A 26,224-nucleotide genomic window follows, 5' to 3' on the forward strand; every position below is an offset into this window, starting at 1 on the left:
AGTATATTCTTGGGTTGCAGTAGACCTCGAGCATAGGGCGTGGCTAACCAAAACTATTTCTTCCTTGCCACACTAAAAGCGAGTTTGTTTCAAGCTGCAAGGTCAACAGATTTGAAGAGAACATATGCCCTTGTGCAACGTGTACAGTGAGATTCTGTTTAAAAGGAATGGGCCATGGGGTTGGGAACTACCTTGTGTGGTCGTGGCAGCTGGTGAAAGTAATAACGTATTTTTTAAGCCACTGTGCCAACCCTTGTGGATGCTTCCCATATGCCTGTATGCAATAGGACTGTGCTGTGGTCACTGCTTAATTTGTACATATGCACACATTTTCCAGAGGAGCCTGCTGCCGGCGCGGCTCTATGCCGGGTCGCTGAAGACCACTCCTGTTTTAGTCTTGTTCCCAACTCCTCCTTCTTTCTTCCACATGCTATTTATCTGACTTTTCGGATCTTTTTCACCCCTGCCTTCTCCCTTTGTCATTTTTACTGTTCTTGCTCAGGGTATGATTTTGAAAAATAAATTCTTGTCCAAAAAGTTGCCGTGCCCGCACCTGCGCGGATGCCATGCTGGCTCTGGTTCATAGACTTTCTTCTCACACTGGCACCCGTTGATGACCCGGGGCCAGTCTTTCCTGCCAAGAAGCCATCCCATTTGAACTAAGTATTTCTTTGTGTTGCTAGAAGAGCCAAACTATTGCAAACCCATTCTGACTACGAAATGGAGAATAGAACAATTGACTTATTTCAATCGTCAGTCCTTTTTAGGTTTTGCCTAGGGCACGGAGCTTTAGCTCCGCCCCCAGGAGAAATCTGTAGTTTTCAGTAAGGGACACTTGAATCCGCCCTCTGTTCCATTGGCTAGCTCCATAAATGGAGGCTAGCCATTGGAACAGAGATCTGTCCGTCAAGGCCGGACCAGATTCGGGGGCGTTCCCGAGATTTTTTCCCTCTCCACCCTTTTTGCCTCGTCATCAGGCGGTGGGCGGGGTTTTTTTTTTTTTGTCCGTGTTTATTTTGGCCATTCTGCGGCCGGAGGAAGTCCAGGTGAGTGCTGGTTTTATCAAGGCTTTCCTTACTGGACACGAGAACTACGAATCGGAGTCCAGGTGAGTGCTTTCTTTTTTTCTTGTTTCTTGTTCTTGCCTTATGTCTTCCCGCCCCCCCTCCCGGTCCGTGTGTCTATTCCCGCTCCCCCCCCCCCCACCCAAGTTCCTGCGAGGCTCCCGTGTCGCGGTGGAGCCCCGCCTGCTTGGAAGGCTGCAGGGAGAAGAAGCGGCCGAGGAGAGGAGAGAAGTCCCCGAGGAGAACGCCCGGTGAGTGATATGGGCTGGGGGGAGCTCTGGTGACGCTGTGGCGCCTGCGAGAGGCACAGTGTTGGCAGGCAAGGTGAGCGGCACCGTCTGGTCAGAGGGCCGCTCCCACAGGAGGCCTCTTTTCTTCCTGAGTCCCCCGAGTGTGACTCCATCGTAACGGCAGCAGACGAGCGGCCCTGTGGCAGCGGGCCGCCCGCTCCGCCAACGTGGGGCATTGTTTGTTTTAAGAGCCTAGTGACAGGCTCTGGGGGCATTTTCATTCACAGAGAGCCCAGAGGGGCTCAGCGGGCACCTTGGTGATGTCGAGCCCCCAGAGGGGGGGCTCCAACGACGGCCGCATTTTTGTTAAGAGCCTGCTTTGACTTGTAACTGGGGTGATTGTTTGGGTTCTAGTGCTACAGATCACGGTGGGCCTGATTCCCGTGCTTTTTTTTTTTTTTTTTTTTGAAAAACCTTTATTTGTAGAAAAAGTACACCGCTATTCAGCCATACATCCCGGAGGCCAGGCAGCATTGCGATAACAGGGAGGCTCGTGTACAATACAGTGCGCAGAATCAATCAGGTTTAATTTTTCAAGAACTAACAACTTGGAAAGGAGAACCAAAGAGTATGAAGGCCCCGGAAGGCCAACAGAAAAAGAAGTGCCTGGGCACGAAGGAAATTATAGAAGAAAGAAAGAAGAAGAGAAGTGGCCGAGGACAGTAAATAAGTATTTGAGGGGGCGTAGTGGGAAGGGGTCAGGGGCCGCACATCCAACACCACTCAGAACGTCAATTGCAGCAGTAAGGTATGGGGGAGTATCGCACCAGGATGTTCCGTCCGGAACCACGGGAAGGGTTACAGTCTATGGGGAGGACTGGACGTCTAAGTCCGGCTCGAGCGGGGGTTCGCACAAATCGCCCCGATAAGAGTTCCAGGCTCCCCACACTGATCTCCACATTTTGGGCTTGCCCCTGGCCACATACACCGTTTTCTCCCGCAGCATGCACCAGTCCATGTTGGTCTTCCAGAGGTTAAGGGAGGGGGGAGCGGGCGCACCCCACTTCTGGGCAATGTCCCTCTTGGCCACCATGTTGCCTAAGGTGACCCATCGGGTCTGGGCCACGCTGTAGTCATTCGGACACCACACATTTAGGAGGCAACGGCGTGCCTCGGCCGGCAGGGCCACCCCAGTCACCTCCTCCATCACCTCATGCACTCGCCTCCAGTACCGGGCCACACCAGGACACTCCCAGATGATGTGCAGGAAGGTGGCGAGCGCACCACAACCCCGCCGACACAGGCCATCCGTGGAAAGCCCCATATGGATGAGCCTGGGGCCGGTGACATACACTCTATGTAAGATTTTCAGCTGGACCAGCCGTAGCCGCGCCGATATGGCCACCTCCCTAGGGGAGGAGGCCGCCGACTGCCATTCCTCCTCGTCCATTTCTATGCCATCATTCACCCAGTGCATCCTCAGCCGTTCAAGCAAGTCCACCCGCACGTTGATCAGTTTTTTATAAGTCAGGGAAATGGCGCTGTCCGGCATGTGGCCGTCCAGCACCCGATCCTCCAGGGGCGATGACTCAGGGATAGCACCACCGTCAGATACGTGGGGGGAGAGGGCATGGCTGAGCTGGGCGTGTCGGAAATATTCCGTTGACGCCAGCTGGTACTCGAGTTGTAGCGTGGCGAACGACTTGATCCTGCCCCGTGCAACCATGTCTCCAACTTTAGATATCCCGATGGTGTCCCATCGGTCAAAACCCTTGGTCTTCCACAGTTTCCCCAACACGTCCGAATCATACAGGGGAGTGGCCAGAGTGATCTTGTCCTTCCAGCCAAGGGTGTCGGTGACCGCGCGCCACACGTGCACCATCGTTCTGGTGGGCCCGTCAACCTACGGTCCAACGACCTGGAGTAAAGAGCTCTGTAATAGTTTCCGTCGTTAACTAGCCACCGGTCTACAGCGTAGCCCGGACTTACCGCAGGACCATAGAGGCCGTGGTTAACCGCCGCTAGTTGGGATGCCCAATAATATCTCCGCATATCCGGCAGTGCTATACCACCGTCATAGCACGGAATAGTCAATTTGAGCAGTGAGATCCTCGGGCGCCCATCCCACAGCAGCGCCCGCTGTAAGGATTCGATCGCACCGAAGTACTTGGTCGGGACCGGGTCTTGGGAGTTCTGCAGAGCGTATAGGAAACGAGGCAACGCCATCATTTTGAACAGCGCAGCCCTGCCCATCAAAGAGATAGGCAGTTTCTTCCAAATCTCGACATCCCTCCGTAAGCGCTCGAGCGGTGGCAGAAGATTACGTGCATACCGGGCGCGGGGGTCGCGTGACACGTAGATGCCCAAGTACCGGAAGCCCTGTTGGGCTACCTGAATCGAGCATCCACGGGGGAGGCGCGGAGTATCTCCACACAGTGTGTACAGTGAGGATTTAGACCAATTAATCACCAGTCCCGAATACGACCCAAAGGTGCCCAGCAGGTCAAAAACCACGATTAGCGAGCGACAAGGGGAGGTGAGGTAAAGAAGGATGTCATCCGCGTACAGCGACACTCGATCCTCAACCCCAGGCGACCACGTGATTCCCGAAACATCGGGGTGTGTTCTAATCTTTGCCGCCAGGGGCTCCAGTGCCAGTGCAAATAAGAGCGGCGAGAGCGGGCAGCCCTGCCTGGTGCCCCTGTGCAACGTAAAGGAGGCCGAAAGTCTGCCATTAACGGCCACATTAGCCAGCGGTGCAGAGTATAGCAGTCGGACCCATCCAATGTAGGACGGCCCGAAGCCCAGTTTGGCTAGGACTGCCCACAAATAATTCCACTCTAGGGAATCGAACGCCATAGTAGCGTCAAGCGAGGCTAGGACCGCCGGATCACGAAGCAAATGGGCGCGCGCCATAACTGCATGGAGCCTCCGTAGGTTAGGCGCCGTGTTCCGGTGCGGTATGAACCCGGACTGGTCCGGATGTACCAAATCCGCGATCACACCCACCAGCCGGTTGGCCAACAATTTCGCCAAAATCTTGGGTTCGGCATTTAACAGCGAAATGGGCCTGTAGGACCGGGACAAATTCCGCGGTTTCCCTTCCTTGTGGATCACCACAATGGTGGCGAGTCTCTGGTCCGGGGGAAGTTCACCCTGTTCGCGAGCCTCAAGGAACATTTTACGTAGCGGTGCGGCCAGCGCGTCAGCCCTTAGTTTGTACAATTCGACCGGGATCCCGTTAGGACCCGGCGCTTTGCCGGAGCGTAGTGAGCGAATCGCCAGGGCAACCTCATCATCAGTCAGATCTCGATCCATGTCCTCGCGTTCAAGATCAGAGAGGCAGGGGAGGTCAATTTCATCCAGAAAGGAGGCCGAAGCAGATTCCGGGAGGGGAGTCGCAGAGGTATAAACCCCCTCAAAATATTCAGCGAAGGACCCGGCTATAGCCGCCGGGTCCGTCAAGGTTAAACCGTCTTCCCCCGTCAGTTCCGGGACGACCCGGGACGCCAAGTCCCGCTTATCCAACCAGGCCAGGAGCTTGCCGGCCTTGTCCCCGGAATCGTATATCCTGCCCTGCTGTTCCCTACTTAAGGCCTTCGCTGCGTCCGTGGCGGTGGCCCGGAGTTCGGATTGTTTAAGCGAGATGGCATGGACCAGGTCGGGAGCCGGACCCAATTCCAGCCGGGCGTTCAAGTCTGCGAGATCAGTCTCCAGCCGCACCACGTCCTCGTCGCGGCGGCGGCGTGCCTCCGCTATCAGGGAGAAGGCCTCGCCTCGAAGAACAGTCTTGAAGGCCTCCCAGAGGGAGACTGCGGAGGCAACGGAGCCGGTATTTTCGGCAAAGTACCGGTCCATAGACTTGGTCAGGAGAGATCGGGTCTTCGGGTCGCGAAAGTACCACGGGTTAATGGGGGCAACACGCAAGGATGCGGGGACCTGAAAGTCAAACGAGACCCAGACCGGAGAGTGGTCCGAAATACCTCGAGCAAGGAGACGCGCGGTGGAAACAGACTGTGCCTGGGCCGCCGGGGCCAGGACATAGTCCAGTCTGGAAAAGCTACCGTGGGCACCCGAGAAGAAGGAATACTGTCGCTGAGCGGGGTGTAGCAGACGCCAGCAATCAATCATCCCCATGGAACATACAAAATCAGGCATCCAAGACTGGGAAGGGCGAAGATCCCTAGAGGGAAAGCGGTCCAAATCCCCTGAGACAACTGAGTTGAAATCCCCACCCACCAGCAACAATCCCTCGGGAAGATCTAAAATGGCGCCACCCAGGTCCCTGAATGTAGTCTCCTGCAACCCCGGGGGAACATAAACCGAAACCAAAACTAGTGTGCGGCCCTCCCATCTACCCACCAGTGCCACATATCTGCCTCTGTCGTCAGCTCGCACAGACTCCACCTCCAACGGAAGGGACGCACGCACCATGATGCCCACCCCCCTGGAGCCCGAAGTGAAACCCGCATGTGCCACCATTTTGTATCCCCGTCTATTCAAGGCCTTGCAAGCATGTCCCACCAAGTGGGTCTCCTGTAGGAATATTACATCCGGCGAGCAACGCTTAATCATTTGTAATACAACGCCCCTCTTTATACGATCCCCCAACCCGTTGACATTCCAGCTCAGCAAATGAAGTAATTTACCCCCCATCATCAAGGACGCATCGCGTCCCCCCCCCCGCCCACCTCAGCGCCCAATGCAACAAAATGACATACCAAAAGTTCCTCAGCCAGAATAAAAGGCAAAACAGAGAGAAAGTACAAAAAAACACACCCCAACTACCCACCACCCTGCACCCCTGCATCAGACTAGAAGCCACCCCAACTAGCAGTGTGCCTGTCGCCCCTTAACTAACCTACAAAAAGCCCACGAAGGAGAAAGGAGGCATCCCATCCCCCCCCGTCATCCCCCATATCAATAACAAAATGAGTCAATGAAAGCAACAATGTCAAAAGCCGAAGCACCTCACGGCTTCCCCGGTCTCAGAAGACAAGTAACCAAGTAATCATTCCTGTGCTGCCGCGCCTCCGGTGGTTTCCTCCGTCTGGTCGGTCGATTCAGGCCGTTCCTGGGGCAGGGTATCGAGCCAGTGTCCCACGTCGTCAGGAAAGTCGAAGAAGAAAGTCCGGTGGTCTCGTTCAATGCGAAGCTTGGCAGGATAGAGCATAGAGTACCGCAGGCCCATCTCCCTAAGTCTCCGCTTCACCCCGGTGAAACTCTGCCGCTGTTTCTGAACGGCCTGGGTGAAGTCCGGGAAGAAGTTCACTTCAGAGTTCTGGAAGTGGAGAGGGCCCGCAGTCCTCGACGCCTGCAGGATAGCGTCTCTATCCCTATAATTGAACAGCCTCGCAATGATGGGGCGCGGGGTGGCCCCCGATTTAGGCGGCCCACCAGGGATCCTGTGGGCCCGCTCTACCGAGAAGAACTTGCTCAGGCCCCCGGGTTGTAAGTTTTTCACCACCAGTTCTTCCACGAAGAGTTCAGTTGAGTCCTCCTCGGCCTTTTCCGGTACTCCGGTGATGCGAACATTTTGGCGCCGCGCGCGGCCTTCGAACTCGTCAAGCCGTCGCGCCAGCACGCCATTAGCCATTTTCAAATTGCGCACCTCCGTCTGGATATCAGATACATCCGTGACCAGGCTGGATGTCTTAAGGTCCAAAGATTTCACCCGGTCGTTAGTTTTCCCGAGGTCCGTCCTGATGAGGTTAAGTTCAATTTTCAGGGAGTCGACCTTGTTGGACAGCTCCTCGCGAAGTGTGTGCACATCCGTCCTCACCCCCGATATCGCGCCCATGACGTCCCTTAGCGTTATCTCGGAGTCTTCCGGCGACTCATCCCTCCTCGGGTCTCTCGTGCGGACCACCTGCATCGGTGACCCCTTAGACTGGGAGAAGCGCTCGGGAATAGTAGACTGGGACTGAGATGGCTTCCTGGTAATCCGCTGAGTCTTGCCCGCATCCGAGCCACCCTTGCCCGCCATGTTGGCAATCACGGGACGGGGGGGAATACCAGGGGCGAAAGAGTCCAGCGGGGTACGTCCAGTGCACACCACAAGGTTGGCAAGGTCCAGAATCAAGAACGTCCAGCAAGGCGATCGGAGCTCAGGATCTCCCTGCGGGTCTGAGAGGCTCTGGCCGGGAGAAACTCCGTAGGGACACCGCTGCTACCCACCCTGGTACAAGCGACGCGGGAGGAGCCTCCGGGAGTCGTCGACACAACTAAGGCTAGGAATGTCCAAATTTCATTCCGAAAGCGGGTGCCGCATCAGGCCTGGCTTAACAACCGTTTCCCACCATCGTGGGACAGGATAGGATGCAGGATTAATTCGGAAGATCGGGAGGTCTTCGGAGCTCCGAGCTCACGCGGCCATCTTGGTTGGCAGCGAAGCTCCTCCCCCGATTCCCGTGCTTTTTGTGTGGATGATTACCTGGCTGGTTCTGCGGCTTGCTATTAGGATGTTTGCTAGGTGGGTTCTTAAAGGGAATTTAGGTGGATTCTCTGCATTGAATGTGGTTTTATGACGATGGCTTGGCTGGGTTCTATATTTTGACCTTATGATTACTTTGCAGGATATGGTACATGTCCTTAACATGATTTATTAACTAAGTGTCCTGTTTTGCAATGATTTCACTGATGGGTCTGGTGTTTTCCTCTGCTTTGTGTCCATCTCATTGTGTGTCCTTCTAAGGTATTCTGGAATGTGAAGTGTGGTGTCAGGTGCGTCTGTGCCGTTCTGCCCTCCGTTACAATCATCCCCCCCCTCGATTTTGGGTCCTTCTGCCCTCCGTCTGCCTAGTGTTTGGTGCCGTTCTGCCTACCCTTAGAATCATCCCCCCCTCGTTTTTGTGTCTGTCTGCCTCGTGATTTGTGCCGTTCTGCCCTCCGTTAGAATCAGCCCCCCCTCGTTTTTGTGTCCTCCTTCCCTCTGTCTGCCTGGTGTTTTGTGCCAATCTGCCCTCTGCCTGGTGTTTTGTGCCGTTCTGCCCTCTGTTACAATCATCCCCCCCTCTTTTTTGTGTCCTTCTGCCCTCTGTCTGCCTCGTGATTTGTGCCGTTCTGCCCTCCGTTACAATCACCCCCCCTCGTTTTTATGTCCTTCTTCCCTCTGTCTGCCTACTTTTTTGTGCCAATCTGCCCTCAGTTATAATTGTTTCCCCTCGTTTTTGTGTCCTTCTGCCCTCTGTCTGCCTGGTGTTTTGTGCCGTTCCTCCACCTGAACTGAGCCCTTTAAAATAAGGCCACGCTCCAAAAAGTACCGCAGCCCCCTGCCCTGAACCATAAAAAACTGCCCCCTACCTCCGTGAAGTACTCTGACTCTGCTCCCTACCCTCCCTTGGCGCCTAAAACTGTCCCCTGCCATGCACCCTACAAAGCCTCGACTTAGTAAACTGTCCCTTCTCTGTGTGCTTCGAGGCCGTAAAATGTAAGCCTAGGCACAAATGGATGGTTGGATTTGTAGGGTAAAGTTTTATTTAATGTGATTTTATGTAGCGCAAACTTTACCCGAAGGTGTCGGAGCGCTTTACATAAGAACCAGTTGCCAAACCTAAGGACTTTGATTTACATGCGTTAAGTAAAAGATACAAACAGGAAAGCAATTGAAATGTACTAGATGTAGTCACACAAAGAAGAGACTGTTGATTCTCGTTATATTTCTATATACATATGGAAAGGATATGAATAGATGTACTACAAGAGTCACATAGGAATGTTAGAGTAGAAAGGTCTACTGCATATACTAGTGAAAACCGTCATCTCTATACACAGAAAAAATGAGTAATATTTAGAGGGGTCGGAGTGGGACGCAGTGGGTGGATGGATGCATGATGGATGGATGTATGCATGATGCATGGATGTATGGGTGGATGCATGGATGGGTTGTTGGTTGGATGGGTTGGTGGATTGCATAAATTGTTGAGGGATTGGCTGTATGTATGCATCTATCCATCCACCCATCAATGCATCTATCCATACACCCATCCATACACCCATCCATGCATGCACCCATCCATGCATCCACCAACTCATCCATGCAAGTATTACAACAATAGCCCGCAGCTCTCCTTCGTCTCTCCTCGCCCCCCTTCCCTGAGCCCGCAGCTCTCCTTCATCTCTCCTCGCCCCCCCTTCCCTGAGCCCGCAGCTCTCCTTCGTCTCTCCTCGCCCCCCGTCCCTGTGCCCTGCCCTGCTATTGTAAATGACGATGCCATTTATTTATGTTAAAAAAAACATAAATAAAAATAATGTCAAGAGCAATGCCAATAGCTCTAACTTTAACAAAGGCAAAACCATTGCATTGTAAATGCTTGTTTGTTTTAGAAGACGGTTTTGGGACTCTGGGACAGTCCCTCAAGACCCGGGACTGGCCAGGCAAATCCGGAACATCTTGTCACCCTAGTGTAATGTCACAAGAAACTAGCTAGGCTGTAAAGACTGTGTGCAGATAAGTATAATGATGAATCAACTTCCAGGGCGGGGTCAAGGACAGAAAATAAGGGGTACAAGGGACGCAGAGGGAAGAAAGGAAAGTAAGCCACATGTATATATAGGCACGGCAACAAGAAATAAAGAGTGCATTAACAACCCCTGCCTGTCTCATTTTTTTATTTATTTAACCTGCCTGTCTCATGATGTATTCATCGCTGCACATCTGTCCATTCGGCACCCAGCTTGACAGGGGACAAAACCATGAGCTGTAACACAGGCTTGAGATGCCGCAGACTAGGGATGTAATATAAGTTTTAGGTGCAGTATAGGCATTTCGTGCATTTATGCCAATCTGCCTGATTCAGGTGAGAGACTACCGATTTCAGGGCTAGTCTTCTACCTCCCGATACCTGCATGCAGAAACCTGATTTGAAGTTTTGCAAAGCTGCAAAAGATAAATGTTGATGCCAGTCACGCATGCTTTAATCTCCCCCTCCAAGAAATACCTCTGACATCAAAGGTTAACTGTTTCTTCTAAATTCTGGTAGGGGGAAATTAGAGCATGTGACAGGCCTTAGCATTTGATTTATTTTTAGCAGTTTAACACAGCACAAAACAAAACAGAGAGTTTAGAACTCTGTTAGTACTATGTTATTAAAGTGCCAAAAGTGAAAAGCCTGTCACCATAAATACAAACAGACCCGAATTAGGCAGAATGCCCCTGCTTCAACATAAGTCAGTGGGGAAAATACATTCTCCTAATTATTTGTCTTAAATCTCCCAATGGCCTGCTGTAAATGTTGGCATGTATGATGGTGCAAAACCAAAGGGGATGATGGACGGAGTGTTGAAGAATGCAAGCACTCCCCCCCCAGTAAACTGATCTGGGTTTAATCCATCATCATTCTTTAGCTCACTCCGCCACCCCAGTTCAGACATGGCCATATGCAAATCAGTCTGACCCTGTGCCTCATGGGAACAGTCCAGCCCGAACTACCAAGCCATGTCTTCTCTGGACCGGAAACAGGCATCCTGGGACCGGTTTCTGGCTCATCAGCCGTCACCAGCCAGGCTAGCTTGAATCCAGTGGCAAAGTGAGCAAGGGACCCACGTATGGGTATACCCTGCCAACTTAGAGCGAACAAAGCAAAACCAAAGGGGATGATGGACGGAGTGTTGAACAATGCAAGCACTCACCCCCAGTCAACTGATATGGGTTTAATCCATCATTATTCTTTAGCTCACTTCGCCACCCCAGTTCAGAAATGGCTATATGGAAATCAGTCTGACCCTGTGCCTCATGGGAACAGTCCAGTCCGAACTGCCAAGCCATGTCTTCCCTGGACCGGAAACAAGCATCCTGGGAACGGTTTCTGGCTAATCAGCCGTCATCAGCCAGGCAGGCTTGAATCCAGTGGCAAAGTGAGCAAGGGACCCATGTCTGGGCATACCCTGCCAACTTAGGGAGAACAAAGAAAAACCAAAGGGGATGATGGACGGAGTGTTGAACAATGTAAGCACTCACCCCCAGTCAACTGATTTGGGTTTAATCCATCATAATTCTTTAGCTCACTCCGCCACCCAAGTTAAGACATGGCCATATTCAAATCAGTCTGACCCTGTGCCTCATGGGAACCGTCCAGCCCGAACGGCCAAGCCATGTCTTCCCTCGACCGGAAACAAGCATGACTGGGGGTAAGTCCTTGCAATGTTCAACACTCCGTCCATCATCCCCTTTGGTTTTGCTATGTATGATAGTGCAACGAACGTTAGAGGTGTGAGAAATTGTGATGCAGAGTACCTCGGTACAGGCTTTCAATGCTACACATAGTTCAAATGCAGCTTATCCTTGAGGAAATGCTTACATCTGAATTCCAAAATAGCATATAAGCACAGGACAGGTTTTGGTGACAATTTTGATCAGCAGCATAAGTTTGAGGTGCGTCCTACATTTGAGGTGCTGCACAAATTTAATCTGCAGCTAAATCCTGAAGTAGAAATAGGACTGAAGTGTGCAATATGTTTGAGAAGCAAAATAGGTTTGATTTACTTTAATGGAAGGGTGAAAGATTGAGGTACAGCCAGGGCGCAAGTCCTAAAAAAAGTAGTGTGGGGACTGACCAAGTTAGGCAGTATGCAAGTGACATCATGACACGTGCCATCAAAGCATATGACGCATGGCATTCAATGTGGCATCACAGGAACTGACCTCAATGGAAGTAACATCACAAGAAGTGACATCAGATACTAAGATCTCACACACATGTTTATCAGGTGCATCATGAGTACATTTAAGTGCATTATGTCACTCAACAAATGAGACTTGGAGTCGAAGTTATGCCAAAAAAGTGGTGCAACGCTGATGCAAAATCTGGGCCTCAACAGATAATGTTTTTTAAACCCTGTCACAAAGACAATGGCAACAAGGAAAAGCATGGCAGTAGAAGTTCAGTTTAATTGGTTGTGTAGTCCCAAATTTGAATAACAGTAGTATAGAAGGTTAAGTTGTCTCCTTCATAATATAATCACCCTCTGTTCTCAGGGGAAGGGGGGACGCATTCGGGGATTGTGGAACCTCGATTTTGTAGCTACCTTATTCCTGCTTGTTATTCATGGTGTGCATCTTATACAAAGTTGTGAGCATAAATGTACCACTTAATTATGCAATAGTTCTCTGATATGTGTATGTTATAATATGTGACAAATGAAAATGCAATAAAATATGTGTAAAAAAGGTTGTCTCTTGCAAAGCATATCATGTAACATGCAGATCACAGATTTTTCTTTTATGTAGATAGGTTAGTGGATTGCTGCTTTGAACACAGAGATAATTTTGTTACTTGCAGTTCATGAATTGTAATGTTTGTAGTGGACCACAGTGAGCTATGAAGGGTATTTGACTCGAACACCTTGTATCCCTGTCTCATGTAACACATCTTGTACGTTGATTTACACACTTACATGATTTATTTGGAATGGATAATGTGTTTGTTGTGTAAAGCGCTCTAACACTCTGCATTGGGATGAGTAGCGCTATTAAAGAAATAGAATTGTGCTATTTACATTGTTATTTTTCTAAATACTGGGACAGACCAACCATTTGACATTCATACAGTGCATGCACTTACATACAACAAAGTAAAAAGAGTGCATCTCTTAAGTACCTGTGAAAAGATAACACACTGTGTGCTTGTTTCCTCGCATGTGCATTTGCATTTGTGAGGTTCCAGGACACCTCCAGCCTGATCTTCGATCAAAAGGAGGCCTGATGGCCCCTTAACTTCTGTCTTTATCTGTGCCCACCTGGAGATGAAAAAAAGCCCCCTCGCTGCCTCCACAATGCTGCTGGGAATGGAAAGCAGACAACGTGTAGGAACTGCTAAACTGTCCCGGTGTCTAAAAATCACACTGGGACAAGTTCAACATATTCCTGTGGGGCCCAACTTCTTAGCAGGGTGGACAGCGCCCGCCCTGTGAAAATAGTTGGTGGATGCCGTGTACCCGCGTGTACCCCTGACTCGAGTCGAGAATGCAGAAAACGCACAACACATAAGATGCAGCACAGAGCCAAGGCATAAGGCAAAATGACGGGTCCCCGCTGCAGAATGTGATGAGGGTGCCATGTGTTTTCCATATCTCACAGAGATCTCTTGAGTAGTAAACGAGGTCCCTGTGGGAGTTGGCAGCCCTCGGGAGAGTTGCCCCCCTCCCCATACACCCTCCCATCGTTGCAGGGGCTGCAGGCGCATGTGTTACGCCTCTGCAGACATAGGCGTGACATGCAAATCGAGCGCAGATTGACAGAACACCAGGAACTTGCACTATGAAACATTTTCTGCTCTGTCCTGGGGCAGAAAAAATCTGTGCATTTCAATTTTTTGTCTTTGTGCATACATTACTTGAAATGTCTCCGAGTTAGTGTATGTTTTTAGGCCAACAAAACTAGGGCATTCATTGTCTGTTTGTGTTTCTGAGTTTTGCTGTCAGTAAAACAAGCACTAACAGATTGTTCAAGTTAATTAATGCATGCACGCACTCAATGTGCCAAAACGAAACACTCAAACCTGTTTGCGCTTGCACTGTGCATACAACAGGTTCAGGGAATGGCCACAGGGGCCTTATTGAGAATGGGATTCACTGACTCCTTCAACCCAATCTTTCTCCTTGATACAGCTTAGTTTTCAAGCAATACAGAGGCTGAACAATATTTACCTCTTCCTGAGCTCCACTGTTTAAAATAATGTATTTATTCAGAGAAATATTGGGTTCAATGAATTTACTTTACACTCTGCAGGCGCATAACAACAGGCACTCGGCTGTGCACTGAGCCAGGATGCCCTCTCTTGATTTGGCCCTAGGACTGTCTCTGAGGTATTGTATGAACTATTGCCAGAACAACTTGCAGTGCTTAATTTGTAACAAAAAAAAAAAGAAGTGCCAGGGCCCTCGTTTGGAGCCCCCTGCAGCTTGCACCACCCATTGCCCCTGCCAGCGTTGCCAATGGCAGTATTAACACAATTACTAAACATCACACTCTTAAAAGTGTGACAATGATGGCTACTCTAGGCCCCCAAAGCTAAAAGAAAGGCTTGGGCGTAGTCAATAGTAAAAGTCATTTTTAACCGCACTGCCACATAGAAGGCTGGTACAAGCCCCGGTGTTGGCAATTAGGTGCTGGAGCTGAGCACCGGCTCAAATTAAGCACTAACTGCAGAGACTACCTGTCTCTGTAACTTGTTGTGTTTAAAGTCCATGCATTAATTCAAAGAAAGTCAGAGTTGTTTATACAATCTTGAGATGAATCGGATGCATAAAACAGGTGCAGCTCATCATGATACCCCCTCCCCTCCCATGCATGAAGTCTACCTTATATATGTATACTGTAGTTGTGCACAACCTGCGTAGTATAGGATTCAGGTAGAAAATAGGGTTCTACCTCAAGGAGGAGAATAAGCACCGGTTAGATGCCCTGATCTCAGGACTTCATTGCCCCGGGTGGACTGGATGAGTGTTGAATGAAGAGTTTTGCAGACTCCTAGAAATTAAGCTTTCGGGGCATTACCCGCTGGTAGAGGCGGTGACCAGGGCCACCTTTTGGTTGTGGATGCCTCCACTCTCCTTGCTGAGCCTCGTGTTCTCCATCTTCCGCCTCTCTCCAGTTTGGCTCTGGGAGTTCATTGTCTTCAGTGTCCTCTGCTCTGGGTCAGCTGGACCTATCCCTGCAGGAAACAAAACAATTGCACCTTTAAACCCTGTGCTTTCTCTCATTCTATCTCTCATGCACATTTTTTTACCTTCCGATACGATTATTTTTTCTGTTCTACTTTTGCAAAATAATCTATAAACCATATTGACTTCATTAGGACAGTGATTAGGGTGGCGGGAAGAGCTTTAAGTGGGATAAGTCCTGCCAGATCTTAGACCCGGCAGTCATTTAAAACGGACTATGAATCAATAACCTACGGGGCCCCTTTTTCATGTCCTTAATTTTAAAGGCAAAAACAATGATCGATTTATTACAGTGGCTTTAAAAACACTTACAGTGATCCATGTCAGCGATAGCGTCCTTGTTTATATTCCATGTTTTACTTTATCTTGCACATGCTAAGAGTATGTGCGTTTACCAGATGTGTTTTTATTGTTTTTCCTTGCAATGAGGGCTGTTGTAGGAGTGCATAGTGTGAACTGACTCGCCTCTACGTGTCTGGGTGATTTCAGACTGTGGGCGAGTATTCATGATGGGCCACAATTAAGAACTCTCGTTTTGAGGGTATCAGTGGGCCATAAAGGTGTCCAGACTAAATGCTCATCCAACCCTTGGCCTCTCTGTAGAGTGTAAATTACAAGTTGCAAATTGTAATTCCTATTTTGCATGAAAGTGTGGGAAATGTTTATGTTTATGAGATTTGTAACGTGCACAGCTACTCAAAGAGTGTCCCGGTGGGAACCAGGTGGGGGAAAGGTGGAGAAGACTACATGTGAAACAGAAATGTCTTTAGTCTCTTCCTAAAGAGCTTGGGGTCCTGAGTGCTGCAGAGGTCCAAGGGAAGCAAATTCCGGGCTGAAGCCGGCCTGAAAGCAAGAGAGCTCCCTCCAACTCTCTTAAGGTGAAATCGCGGGACGTGGGCAAGAAGCTGCGATGCTGAGCGCAGCTGTCTAGAAGGAACAAAAAACCTGAAGCGATTTCTTGGATAGGCAGAACTGTGTCCATATAGAGCTGAGTGTGCCAGGAAAATGGATTTAAACTTAACTCTTTCTGTCACAGCTAGCCAGAGGAGATTGCGCAAGTGTTGTCGCATGCTGGTCTTTATAGGGATATTAAGAAGTGTCCTGGCAGCAGCATTCTGGACTACCAGTCTGTTCAAGAGATAGCCTGGCAGACCCACATACAGGGCATTGGCATAGCCAATGTGTGATGATATCAAAGCATTGGTAACCGTTTCCCTTGCTGACCTAGAGAGATTTAAGTGTACTGAAGCACTGACCAGTAAGCTTCTTGAACTGTAGAGAAGTTTAACTTCTCGTCAAACCATAGGTTGGTCCTCAGGGGTTGGCATGGGATATTCTTCTGGCCAGAACAATTTCCGAAACTCAAATTGGAAGCGCCCGAAAAGGAGGATCTCAGTTTACTCCTTGTTGCACTTGAGTTGTGCCGAGGAGAGCCATTAAAAGATGGCAGTCAGGCAGGTTTTTCTAGAGATGTAGAAGAATAATTTTTCTTCCAAGAAAAGAGGAGCTGGATGATCTTGTCTCCAAGCTGCTACTTCTCCATCTGTATAAGGGGAGTGACATATATATTAAAAAGAAGGGGGATCAGAGTAGACCCCTGAGGCACTCCCGTCTGTGGGGAGGAAGAAATAGGGGGGAGGCAAAATTGTTGCGTTCTGCCCTCCAGAAAGGACTTCAACCATTTCCAGCCATACCCCCGAAATTTCCAATTTCAAGAACATGGTCCAGAATCAAAGATAGTGGCACAGTGTCGAATGCTGCTGAGAGGTTCAACAGAATGAGGGTGGTCCTACAGCAGAGTCCAGAGTTTCCCAAATGGCTTCAGCAACTTTGACAAGAGCTGTCTCAGTGCTGTACATGGCTCTGAATCCTGATTGAGCCGGGTGGAGCAGGCCGTGAAGTTCGACATAGTTCGACAATTGTTTGTTTACCATTTTTCACAAACTTTCGCAACACCAGGAAGCAGAGAAATAGGGCGATAACTGGAAAAGATAGAAGGATCCAGAGTAGGTGTTTTCAATAGTGGCATGATTATGGTCTACTTCCAGGCTTTAGGTACTGTGGCTTCTGAGAGGGACAGACTGATTAGTCCATTTACCACTGGGTTGACCATCTCTGCGACCGAGGACAACAATCTGGCTGGGCAAGGGTCAGCCGGTGAACCTGATTTCAGAGACTTGAGGACCACCAATGAGTCGAACAAGCAATAGGTGTGAAAGCCACCAGAGTGGGTGACGGTTTCAGAGCTGGAGTCAACCTATTCAGTGGTGAGTTCCCTACAGAGAGGCTATCTCAGGGGTTGAAATTAGCTTGGAGAGCTTGGATCTTATCAATGAATAAACTCCAAAGTTCTTCACACCATGCAGCTGAGGCGGGATGAGTAATCGCCTCTGCTCTAGTTTATAAGAAGCTGTAGTGTAGTTCCTATATTCCCAATAGGCTCTGCGCAATAGAATAACATAAACGGCAGTTTAGACGTAGGACTGAGGTCGACTAGGTCTCTACTGAATATGTTAGACTTAATTAGGTATGCCAGCTAGCTCAGAGGTCACTAGAAACTTTCTCGAATGAACAGGGAGGAGTTAACTTCCCTGATTAGACAAGAAGGGATTTGTTTCTGATAACCTCTGAGCTAGTTGACATACCTAATTAAGTCTAACATATTCAGGTTGTGCAGGACAAGTAATCCTTTCTCCATTGATTAGCATATGCAAAATTGGAAACTGAATGGATCAACGTTCCATCTCCCCCACCCTTGATTAGAAGATTATCAGCAGCGCACAGCTGTGGGAGTCTCTACAAAATTTGGATCAGAAAAATCCCACCAACTGCCAAGGAAATCTGAAAATGGCAGAAAATCTGGGATTAAGCTACTCCATAGAAGAGATCGACGCAATACTCGCCAGACCGGCACCATTTATGAACAGTGACCTCACTCAAACCCTCTCCAGCTCTACAGAATGGGACGAATTAACCGAAGTAAAGAAAGAACAAGTCAGAACTGCCGTGCACGGCATTATTATGACAGAATACCTAAGAGTGAATGCGGCACCTAGAGGACTTTGGGTTACCAATGCACCAAGAATTTTTGTCAAAGATCTGGCCTTTAGAAAAGACTGGTCCGCCATTTCATGGAAATGCACCAGGGACTATCTAGTCCTGATCATAAAAACAGCTACAAGATTGATAGACGAGTTAACAGTAAAAATCCAAATTCTAGAAACTAAACTAAATAACACTGTCAATATCACGATATACAAAACAAAATTAGATGAAATTAATAAAGAAATGAGTGGGTCATGAATACTTGACACAGACAAAGCTACAAAAACTAGCAAAAGAACTCAAGAAATTCTCTATAGAAAAAGTGCACCCCTACAGTAGCAAAGACTACAAGGCCAATGACAATGCCTCCAATTATGGATCAGACATCAGTGCATCAAGAACTGGTTCGGATCAAGGAACCGACAATTTCAACAACCCCAAAAACCATCACCAGAATAAAAGAGGAAATCGGCGTGGACGTAACTTTTGGCGCCCCCCTTTTTTCCAAATGGGTAATCAAGGGATGCCATTTCAACCTTTCAACCCTAATTTTCAAGGCTGGATGAACCCTTACTTCCAAGGCCCCCAGATGATGAACCACCAGATGCAACATCAAGTAGAACAGAATTTCCAACAACGGATTCCTTTTTTAGGGAATGGCCGAACATCCAAGAGAACACGGAGAAGAGGAGTGACCTGGTCCGACCAAATCAGACAGGTACAAACAAGGAGTGTAACAAAAGCCAAAACCGGAACACCCACGAATCCCTCATCGTGAATCTCACGGATAGAATCCTGACCAAGGACGAAGAAAGTGTGCTTAATAAGGGTCTGGGATACGTTCCCACACCAAAACTGGATGTATTCAAAACCAAATGTGAAATGGCAGAGTTCTGCCGAAAATTGAAATTGAAAGCCTTTTTCAAAGGAGATCAACCTCCGACCAGAGAAGGAGACACAACTCTAAAGAACAAGTCGTCCTTCTGCCCACTAAACTCCCAGGTTCCAATCGAAATACAAACTTTCGAACAGGCGGTTTTCAAAGGCATTGACGAATTGGCTAATGATGCCCGTAAACCATTCCAGAATATCACCAGATCAGAACAACAGGCACTGAACGCACTGAAGAGTGACCATAACATAGTCATCAAACCAGCCGACAAAGGCGGAGGAGTGGTTTTCCTGACGGCCACAGGATACGATCAACAATGTATGGATCTGCTGTCGAATGACAAATTTTACAAAGTCCTAACAACAGACCCCACACCGAGACTAGTTCAGAGGACAATTGCAATGATGATAGAAGAAGGGGAGACCAACAACTGGATCTCAAAGAAAGAAGGTGATTACCTTAGGACCACCACACCACGAACCCCTTACTTCTATTCATTACCAAAGACGCATAAAGGACGAACACCACCACCTGGACGACCAATTGTGTCAGGAATTGGTTCAATTCTTGAACCTCTCTCCCAGTTTGCTGATCTATATCTGCGACCACTTGTCCAAAGAACCCCCACATATCTAAAGGACACCAGGGACCTCCTAAACCAATTACAAAACATCGAATACTCACCCAACACCATGCTTCTGGTGGGATTCGATGTCGAAAGCCTGTATACTAGTCTGCCACAGGGGAAAACTATGGAAACTCTCGAAAGTATACTATTCAACTCCACATGGACCTATAAGACCCCCAGACATTTTGTTCTGGAATGCTGCCGGATGGCACTCATGGAGAACTTCTTTCAATACAAAGACACATTGTACCTGCAATGCCACGGTACTTCGATGGGCAGTACATTTGCCCCGAGCGTGGCAGGACTGTACATGAGCACTTTCGAGGATGTACATATCCTGAATGAAACCAATAATCCTTATCACCATTGTATACTGTTCTGGAAACGATACATTGATGATATGTTTGTCATCTGGAAAGGGGACCAGAACAATTTATCAGAATTCCACACTTGGCTCAATCAGAAGGACGACTGCCTGAAGTTCACTTACTGTGCAGACAACAAAAGTATTGACTTCCTAGATGCAACCATCTATGCTGAGGCTAACACTCTCGAGACACGAACATTTTTTAAGACTACTGCAAAGAACAGCCTTCTGTCTTTTAACAGCTTCCACCCCCAACCTCTAAGAGAGAACTTACCATATAGCCAGTTCCTCAGGCTACGGCGGAATTGCAGTAATACCTCAGAGTATAAATCACAAGCAAATGATCTTTGTAAGAAACTAGAGGCCCGAGACTACCCGAGAAAGGTCATTGACAAATGTAAAAAACGTGCTAGGAATCAGAACAGAGATGCACTCCTTGAAAGCACGAATAATCAATTTGGGGGGGGGGGGGAGAAAGAGATAGGATCCTTTCAGTCTCCTGTTTGATTACGTCTCATCAATTTGGGGAAAGGATCACTTGTCCTGCATAAACCTAGGTCTGCAGGTTGGTAACTGGGTGTCTCCCAATAAAATGACCCTCATACACGTGTTTTTTAGTTCTTTCTTTCTTTCGTTAGCGGTATATGCTGTGTCCCCGCTTCTTTAACACGTGCATGCGTAATCATTGGGCCAATTCATTTGTGTGCACCCTCCACCAGGAGGTTATACCTTAAGTTTAAGGCAGTAGTGATCGTGGAAAAAGTGGTCAGAAAAGTGGTGAGTGATTTAAAAATAGTCCGGACAGCCAGTACTTGGAATTTTATTAAATCTGGATTCGGGCTATTCTAAAAAAGTAGTTTGTGCTGTTGTGGAATCAGTTATGGATTCTGGCGCACTTTAATTGTCTAATAAAATGGTCGACATGTTTCAGCTCTGATTGACAATTTGTCAGACAGCTTTCTTCAGGACCAGGGGGTGAAAGTGGTGAACAAAAAGTGTAAGAATAGGTAAATTTATAACCTGATTCTCCAAGTGTTGAGAGGTCGCAATGTACCTCCTTTTTTTGTAGCTAATAGCTTCATCGGGGATGTTTTTTTTTTTAAGAGGAAGGTAGCACTTTCGCCTTCGCCTCCTCATCTGCAGCATGTGCTGTCTCTACCTCCGTCCACCCGGAAAATTTATTGGGAGACACCCAGTTACCAACCTGCAGACCTAGGTTTATGCAGGACAAGTGACCCTCCTTGAAAGCACACCAAAGATACCTTCCGAAGAAGTCCTCACATGTGTAACCACGTACAGTTCAATGACGAATAATATAAAAAAGATTGTCAACAAGAACTGGCGTATACTGACATCAGGCAATCTCTCTTGGCCAAAACCAAGATTTGCAAATAAGAGGAGCAGGAATTTGAAAGACATCTTAGTTCACACGAGACCGGCCCCTAGAATATCTAGAGAACATACCAATCTATGGGGCAACCCGCAAGTGACAGGACACTACCCATGTGGCTCATGTTCTGTATGTAGCCTCACAAAACCAACAAAAGAACTATAGCTACTACCGAACTTCAAATGGACTCTAAATAGCCACACGAATTGTAACACCACCCATGTGGTTTATATGATCACATGTCCGTGCAATTTGAAATACATTGGGATGACATGCAGGAGAGCAAAACAAAGACTATGTGAACACCGGAGCAATGTAAAATGCAGAAGGAGCACTACAAAGATGGCCGACCACTATCTAGAGAAAGGCCACACTGTACTCGATTTACAGTGGGTCATCCTAGAAACCTTACCCAACAAAGACCACAATGCTGAGAAAATCCTCTTTGAAAAAGAACAAAGGTGGGTACACAGGCTGAGAACCGATAGTGAAGGGTTGAATGATAATATACCCTGGCGAGAAAATGAAAACACCAGAGTGAGTCTCTTCACTGTAATTCCTGTGTTATAACAATACCTCGTCTACCTTTACCGTGGATCCAACTAACAGACCACAGATATGAGATTCAACCTGATCGGTATCGACTTACCCATAATTGATACTATCTCAGCCCCATTATTGCGGTATATTTCCCGTTAACAATAACATCAGCTGCGCCATAATACCATCAGCTCGATATGTGTCAAATTAACCGCATCAGTATACCTCGAGTATAATACAGTGGAAAATTCCTGACACCGTGACAACCCCACTTCGTGTAGCGCCATAAAACCATCACCTGAAAAACAATTAGTATAAATGTGACGCAAAAACCGGGAAAACCGTGAGGATCTGGCCCATTGCGTAATCAACATATGACCATTGCTATTTTCTCCGCTCGACGTTATGACACAATCAGAGAGCAATAACAAACATCATGGTCCCTATGACAACACGCGGATAGTCCAATAGAAAACTGTCAAGCAGCGGAATCGCCGCCCATTAATACCGACCCGGAAACACAACGAACTGTTTCCGGATCGGCAAGAGCAGAGCAGCGCACTCACGAGGAAAGCCTAGGATCGGGCGCAATAGGTAGCAAGACGAAAGACCTGAGCGCTCCTTCAAAATCGCAAGTATACAGAAGTGCCCCTCCTAACCACGCTGTCTCTCTCCTCCCTAGCCCCCTCCAACAGCTCTACCATCCGAAGGGAGCGTGTTAAATAAATGCGCGAGGTAATTTCCAGGACACCATCCAAAAACGCTGACTTTGCTTGAGCCACTGCCATGATCACTTGGCCACTCGCTGTACACAATTTACTACATCCGTACAGTCCGCCTCAGTCACCATGATCACTATGCCGCCTAAGTTAATTTCACACCGCTATGAGTGTTTTACAAACAAACAATTAATTAGTAGGCCCGGTCACTGATGGAAATAGAGCTAAAACTCCTTAAAAGACTCATCACACACCCACCATGTTATGAAAATACATGCATGTTTCACCACCTGCAAGCATGCTATAGTTCATTGCATGAGTTTGGAAAGTACAAGAGAGAGTTGACATTGCCATATTTGTTAACCGGTCTTCTAAAGTATTGCCATTTTTTAGTTGTTTAAAAATCTATCAATGGATAGATGTGTTAAGCAGATTTCTGCTTGGTGTGTGTCCCCCCAAGACCCCCCTCCCTGTGTGTGTGTTGCAAACCTTTGTGCTTACTCATTACAGGTACTATAAGACCTCCAATACAGAGAAACAGGTCAATAACCCTATTTCTTTCACTTTTTAAGAGCACGTAATTTATACTCTTTCACGTTATTTCACTAACGGTCCTGATGAATGCCCGTAAGTCCTAAACCCAGGCAACTGTGGCAGAAACATGTCGACCAATTTTTAACCACCCCTCACTACCCTTGATTTTACAACACTCTCAGTGCACCTATTACTCATAATCCAGTTCGTAAGATGCACTATTATAGAGTTTACTAGACCCAAAACCAGATAAAATAAAAATTTCGAGTTTCTGGCTTTTGCGGTTTTTTAAATCCCCCATCACTGGCTCACTACTGCATCAACCTTGGGTAAGAACCTCCTGGTGGAGGCTGCATAACCTGATCGACCTAATGATTATGCACACACGTGATCCATAAGCGGAGAACCAAGATATACCGCTTCAGATACCACCATACCCATCACGTGCATGAGGGTCTTTTATACAGGGACATCCTCTGTTCTTCCTGCATACCTAAGGTTGTGCAGGACAAGTGATCCTTTCTCCTTTGATTAGCATATGCAAAATTGGAAACTGAATGGATCAACGTTCCATCTCCCCCACCCTTGATTAGAAGAAATATCAACAGCACCAAGAGAAAACAAATGATGTGTTCAAAGGTGGAGAGAGAAATAAAATGTGTGTGTGTGCGTGTGTGAGTGTGTGTGTCTGTCTAAACAAATGCTGTGTTCAAAGGTGAAGAGAGAAAATGCATGTGTGTATATGTATGTGAGGGAGAGAAAGAGGGAGGGCTGGGTGAAGGGGAGGTGAAACAGGATAGTATGTGCAGAAGAACAGAGTGAAAAGGCAGTGAAGAAGAGGGAGGAGTTCATGTATGAGGTGTGCAGATGGGGGATGGAGAAAAAGGATGAGACCCTAAAATAGGAAAGCAGTGTGAAGGGAAGAATGGGGCGATTAAGACATTCCAAACCACACTTCCCCTTCTACAGACCTTAGTAATGTTTTATTCACAGTCTCATATTTACAAGATTAAAACATTTTCAGTTCTTATACTGAATAACAATATACTTGTTATTACTCATTTATCAGCGCATTCCTGTCCTTTTCCCCTGTGCCAGCGCACAATGGGCTGCCATGTGTAAGTGTAGGCACCTTTGCACCATGGTGCAAAGGTGCCTGCATTGGGGGGATGATTGTTTTTGAGCAGTAAGGTTTCTCTTCCTGCACAAAAACAATCACAAGAGGAGTTTTCTCTCCTCGTTGTGCCTCCCTTATACCTCCCCTGGGGAGGCATACGTTTTTGGTGCTGCTTCAGACTTATGATTTCTTGTAAATCTGGGCAAGTGTCCAAAAGCCATGGCTGTTGCTGGGAACACCCCAGGCAGCACCCATGGAATGAACCTTTCACACAGTTTTCTGCATAAAAGAGGCACATATTTATAAGGCCATGAAAAGCCAAGTAATATGGCTTTACATGACCGTATAAATATGACAGTGGCCTATTGCTCCACCAGAACTCCAAAAAAGGGATGTTACGGTGGTGCAATAGTCCTGGTTGGGCCTCATAAATGAGTCTCCCTGTGTCTAGGAGCTTTCTGGAGATGGTTGGGGGGGGGTGTTGCATTGTTTCTCACACTCAGTGGCAGTCATTGGTGAAGCTGGGCAATATGTTACATTCTCTAAGAGTGGACATTTCGTATCCACAATTGTATGAGAAATCTCTTGCAGATAGCAGTATCTTCCTTGCAGTATCAATAGAGCGGTGTAAAAACTCTCCATCTTGCCTAAATCGTACACACCATTACAATCTTGAGCAGCCAAATCATCTAATTGTGTCTCAATTAATATAGAATATAGTGCCTCTACCTTTGCCCTCTTCCTAATTGCCTCAACTATCGGTAACACAGTAATACCCTCATGCAAGTGATGTCTAACTAGACAATCGCGAATTTGCAAATACTTAAAAAATTCCTGCTGTTGAAGTTCATAACTGTCAGCTAATTCTGCAAATGAAAATTATACTCTCCCCTTGAATAAATCACCCAACTGTCTAATCCCCCCCAGTATCTTATAGTCCCAAAATATAGCTGGAAACCTAAAAGGTAAATTAAGAGGTGTATAATATTTAGTCTGTGGGATGACTAACCGTTTGCATAACATACCTTATATGCTATAATCATAACCTTAAACCGTGTTTTTTATAGTAGCTTGGCTCACTAAATTTTACTAATACATTTCTAGCTTCCTCCCCTAATAATAACTGTTATATGGACTGAGCTTCTGCGCCTGGCACATCCTCCCCTGTCAACAAAATCCATATATTTTGCAATAAGCAAACATAATAATAGAAAAAGAAGTTCGGGACAGACCACCCCCCCCTATCGAGAGGTAACATCATAAATGTAAATGCTCTCCTCGCTTTTCGTTGTCCCCACATAAATCTATCACATATGGATTGGATACTCTGTAACTGTTATTTTGTTAATTCTAACGCTACTGCCCTAAAATAATAAAGTATTTTGAGGAGGACAATCATCTTTAGCACAATTCATCTCCCCACCAAAGTAAGACGTAGACACTCGAGCCGATCCAACTGCTGCTTCACCCCTGAAATTATATACTACCCCAATTAACCTCTTTCAAGTCTTGCAAAGACATTCTAATCTTAATACCTAGATATCAAGCTTCATTAGTTACAGTAGCCTCACCCGTACAGGCCTGATTGGTGCATACTATCTGGGTTTTAGCTGAATTTAATTTATTTCCGGAGACCACACCAAATTGTTCAGCTAGCCTTTCTATCTCCCTTATTGCTTGTGCTGGATCTACCGAGGCTACTGCAATATCATCCGCGTAAGCTAGAACACGCACCTGAAATTGCCCACAATCCATTGATATGATACTTGCGCTTTGTTCTAACATGCGCATGAATGGATTCATGTACAGCGCAAACAATAGCAGAGAACAGGGACATCCCTATCTTGTTCCCCTGCTAAGAAAAACTTGTTGCGATTCCCTACCTATCACACAAAACCTGGCTCGTGGTGACTTATACATGCTCTGAATTGCCCTATTATAGCCCCATCCTCCATATAATACCCCATACAAAAGCCCAAGAAACACGATTGAACGCTTTTTCTGCATCACAAAATATGAGCCCAAACTTTTTATGA

General features: G+C 47.5%; 1 protein-coding gene across 1 annotated transcript in view; it reads right to left on the minus strand.

Annotated features, from left to right (window-relative positions):
• The window catches only part of LOC147748343 (dehydrogenase/reductase SDR family member 4-like), a 272,283-nt gene that overhangs the window by 215,036 nt on the left and 31,023 nt on the right, over window positions 1–26,224 (minus strand). The window contains exon 2 of the mRNA XM_086960490.1: window positions 14,790–14,946. Within this exon, the coding sequence (XP_086816616.1) occupies window positions 14,790–14,905 (116 nt within the window). The 5' untranslated portion in view covers window positions 14,906–14,946. The remainder of the gene's footprint in view (window positions 1–14,789; window positions 14,947–26,224) is intronic.

Source organism: Lissotriton vulgaris, chromosome 1_1, assembly GCF_964263255.1.
Source record: "Lissotriton vulgaris chromosome 1_1, aLisVul1.2, whole genome shotgun sequence".
NCBI lineage: Eukaryota > Metazoa > Chordata > Amphibia > Caudata > Salamandridae > Lissotriton > Lissotriton vulgaris.